The 4,424-nt window shown below is 35.7% G+C and overlaps 1 protein-coding gene across 3 annotated transcripts; it reads left to right on the forward strand.

The window, feature by feature from the left end:
* The first annotated feature begins 242 nt into the window (after positions 1-242).
* Positions 243-3,431, forward strand: LOC111275803 (ABC transporter G family member 9-like). Of its 3 annotated transcripts, XM_089754530.1 has the most exons (5): positions 278-506; positions 689-825; positions 1,037-1,829; positions 2,105-2,424; positions 2,616-3,431. In XM_089754530.1, the coding sequence occupies exons 2-5, from the start codon at positions 727-729 to the stop codon at positions 3,282-3,284; spliced, it is 1,881 nt and encodes a 626-aa protein (XP_089610656.1). In that variant the 5' UTR covers positions 278-506; positions 689-726; the 3' UTR covers positions 3,285-3,431. The 3 variants fall into 3 exon arrangements, with proteins under 3 accessions (XP_089610657.1, XP_089610656.1, XP_022717046.2); XM_089754531.1 differs by having other exon boundaries at positions 243-825; positions 2,585-2,976; XM_022861311.2 differs by having other exon boundaries at positions 278-825.
* Positions 3,432-4,424: the final 993 nt, after the last annotated feature.

The following is a 4,424-nucleotide window of genomic DNA, read 5'->3' on the forward strand; positions in this document are numbered from 1 at the left end:
CAATACTCCATTATTCAGCAATGACCCAATTCTCTTAACAACTTCTTCTATCAATCTTCGTTTATAATACATCGAAATAACTGAGTTCCAAGTCAATGTATCTCTCTTTTCAAGATCGTCAAACGCCATCTCAACAAAGTCCAAATCCTCACATATGGTATAACGATCAAGGATTGCATTTCATGACCAAAACCCTAACATTTGCCAAGGATTACATCTCTTATCCTTCAGATCATTCGTTTTTACATTGATGAGTTGTACAATTAATATGAAATGGGGATTATAAATTAGTTGACTTCAATTTTGGAAAGCTGACATAAGAAAGCTTTGTTTCAGTTTTACCCTTTTCAGACGCTTATAAATGTTAGCAGAAAGCATAACAGAAAGTAGAAAAACTAGCTGTGAAGTTAAGGAAAAACAGAGGAAACTCAGGAAACACTAAATTCTGAAGGTAACCCCAAAACCGAATCAGCCGTGATCACATCAAACGCTAAACCATCTTCATGGTATTTGCATTGAATCATATTCTCTTTCTTTTCAGTATATCTTTTGCTTCTTTATTCATCAACTTGCAAATAATTGAATCTCCTCTGTATTTGGATAATTTTATTAATGCATGAACGGTAATCCAAAAAGACAGAAAAGAATATAAAGCGTTTTTCTTTTTTTGTCTTTTTCTCTTTTATAGAGTGATAGGTTTTGGTTGTCTTCATTGGATTGGTAACAATGGCGGAAGAGTTGGACATTGAAGCTCAATCTAAGGCTGCAGATCAGTCCGATGCGACTGCCATCTTTAAGAGTACAAATCACCCTGTTATTTTGAAGGTATGCATATTATTTTACAGGTGTTTCATTGGACAAAATATTGGAAAATTGAGCTTTATATTTATATGCATTGTTTTTATTTTGCTGTTGGATTCTGATTATGGATTATTTAATTACTAAAATAAGGTGGAAAAACAGATGAAAATGCATTAAATCTCTATGTTAACAAGGAAATAATAGGCATTTTAATGAGCTTTTGATTGGTTTACAGTTTGTTGATGTTGTCTATACGATCAAGTTTGGGAAAGTAGGCAATTTCTTTGCAAAGAAATCGAGTTTAGAAGAGAAAGTGATTTTAAATGGGATCACTGGAATGGTTCAACCTGGGGAAATGTTAGCAATGCTTGGTCCATCAGGAAGTGGCAAAACAACTCTATTAACTGCATTAGGAGGCCGTCTAGGTGGGCGACTCAATGGAGCCATAACTTACAATGGCAAGCCTTTTTCCAATTCAATGAAACGAAATACAGGATTTGTTACTCAAGATGATGTTCTTTACCCTCACTTGACAGTGACTGAAACACTTGTATTCACTGCCCTTCTTCGATTACCGAATAGTTTTAGTAAAGAAGAAAAGATCACTCATGCTGAAGCTGTGATCACTCAACTTGGACTAACCAAGTGCAAAAATAGCATCATCGGAGATCCATTTTTGAGAGGAGTTTCCGGAGGTGAACGAAAAAGGGTTAGTATAGGTCAAGAAATGCTTATAAACCCAAGCTTGTTGTTCTTGGATGAGCCTACATCGGGTCTGGATTCAACTACAGCTCAAAGGATTGTGTCAACATTGTTGGAGCTTGCTAAAGGTGGAAGAACAGTTGTGCTGACAATACATCAGCCATCGAGCAGGCTATTTTACATGTTTCATAAGATTTTGCTGCTATCAGAAGGTAACCCTTTGTATTTTGGACAAGGATCGGCTGCTATGGATTATTTTTCCAGCATCGGATACGCCCCATCAGTTGCCATGAACCCTTCAGATTTCCTGTTGGATCTTGCAAATGGTACTTGTTAATCTTAATTGTGCTCATTTAATATTAATAAGTTGACCATTCAATTCAAATTATTTGCCTGCTTCAAGTTTCGTGCATGATTTCCAACCTCTGCCTATCATTATTGACTCTGATGCATAGGGAAAAAATCGCAAATAATTTTGGGTTAAATATATAGAATATTTGAAAAAAAAATACATCTTCTACAGCAAATTGAATCATGTTATGTTGCTTTTCCAAATTTATTATCATTATTTTTTTTAAAAAAAATATTTGCACAAATGTAGGTATTTCATCATATGAGTCACTAAAGGAGCAAACCCTGGTGAAGAAAACTCTAATTTCTGCCTACAAGACCAACATTGCCGAGAAATTAAAGGATGAGCTTCAGGAAATCAGCAATCACCCTCCGGATGTATTAGAAAACAAGAAATTTGCAAGGTGGGCTACAACTTGGTGGCAACAGTTCACGGTATTGCTTCAAAGAGGAGTAAAGGAAAGGAAGTATGAATCATTCTCTGGCTTCAACATTGCCGAGGTCCTGGTTGTTGCTGTCCTTGTAGGATTATTATGGTGGCAATCTGATATTGCTCACTTGCAGGACCAGGTATTTCAAAGTCTCCCAATCACTTTCATTTCATTAAATGATTACGCAAACTATATAATTGAAATTGAGAAACAAGAGATTTGTTTATATAAATGAATTGATAATAATTAGCTTTTCATTGATCAACATAATAGCTTTGGATGAGTATATACACAAACAGGTTGAAGCCCCGCTAATTTGGAAACATGCAGGTTGGACTCCTCTTCTTTACCTCAGGATTTTGGTGCCTTTTCCCTCTATTCCAAGCAATTTTCACCTTCCCCCAGGAACGTATGATGCTCGAAAAGGAACGGTCTTCAGGGATGTACAGGCTTTCCTCATACTTCATGTCAAGAATGGTTTCTGATCTTCCCATGGAGCTTATTCTTCCCACTGTTTTTATAACAATAACATATTGGATGGCAGGACTTAAACCCACAGCTGGAAATTTCCTGCTAACTTTATTTGCACTTCTTTTTTGTGTCCTTGTCTCTCAAGGCATAGGACTAGCCATTGGTGCCTTGGTAATGGACCAAAAAACAGCCACCATTCTTGGTTCAGTGATTATGTCCACTTTCTTACTCGCCGGCGGGTTCTATATTCAACATGTTCCTCCTTTCATATCATGGATCAAATACATTTCCATTAGCCATTACACATACAAACTCCTCTTGGGATCTCAATACAAGCCAAATGAAACTTACCCTTGTGGTGATCCTGGAAAAGTTTGCTTGGTTGGAGATTTTCCATCTATAAAAACTGTTGGCCTTGATGGGCAGCTCCTCTCTGCTGTTGCCCTTACCTTAATGCTTGTAATATACCGGCTGATTGCTTATATGGCACTCATGAGAATTGGGGTAACCAGAAAATTAGATCACTAGCTCAACCTTTTCCATTGTGCATTAAACCAAAACAGAAACTTGTATGACTTTAACTTACATATATAATTGTCTTTCATTTTTTGCTTTCATGTTTGTAGCTTGTATACCATATAAATGAGAAGTAGAGCAAGAGAAAATTTCGGGCCATTTCACTGATCTCATGGTAGTGGTTATTTTCATCTTAAATTATTTGAAATTAGACCTGGTCTAGCTTGATTTCAGTACTGTCTGGAATAGGAATTTTCAAGCTTGAAATCATACTGCAAGGCTCGATTTAGGTTATTATTTTATTAATAAAAAATTAGTTTTATTTAATTTTAAAATATATTTACAAATTAATATAAAAATAACTATTTCCTTGTTATTTTTATATGGTAGAGATCATTCCAACTCTAACTAAATTAGCTGTTCCCCATGACAACCACAAAACTCGAATCACTTATCTCACAATGCCCCAAATTGTTGGCCTCCTGGTGAACAAATTTGGCCATTGCTTTAACTAAACATGGAAAAGGCCAAAAGACCATGTTACTCTGTCATAATTGTGGCAGTATCAGACGCTATCAGATGCACCCCAACCAGGCTTGAGTCATTGTTTCCCTCTTTACTTTTTCCTTTTTGCCATATGTTTTAGCCACGAGTGCATGATATTTCAGAGGAGCATGTGATAGGTTTTTGTATGGAATTTGGGTTTTAATGGTTGTCTCAGATTTTTTTGTATTTTTTGGATCCAAGTCACATTAGAGTTCCAGGCTGTAAGTTGGTCGTCAATTGGCATGTAAAAGCTTTAGCTTCATTAATGCCTACACTTCCTCCATGCCTATTGTCAATTTGTCCACTCTGTTTTAGCACAACGGAATTTGCTGTAATTAAGAGGGCAAATTGTTACTCTTTTAATAAAAAAGCCGAATGAACTAATTTTCTAAAAGAAAAAAAAAATTAGTGAGGAATTTTCTAATCAATAAAACAGAGGATTGAAGACATTCTTCCTTGACCTTGTTCAGAAACCAAGATTGTGGCGGCAAGTATAAGTTGAGCTAATCTTCTTTCAAAATTCCATTTTGTTTTTTATGATTTAAAAAGTAAAAACTACTTGTTTCCAAGTCTAATTTCCACTTAATAAAGTGGTTATCCACAATT

Source organism: Durio zibethinus, chromosome 25, assembly GCF_047325235.1.
Source record: "Durio zibethinus cultivar Kanyao isolate XHJ-2024 chromosome 25, ASM4732523v1, whole genome shotgun sequence".
In the NCBI taxonomy this organism is placed as follows: Eukaryota; Viridiplantae; Streptophyta; class Magnoliopsida; order Malvales; family Malvaceae; genus Durio; species Durio zibethinus.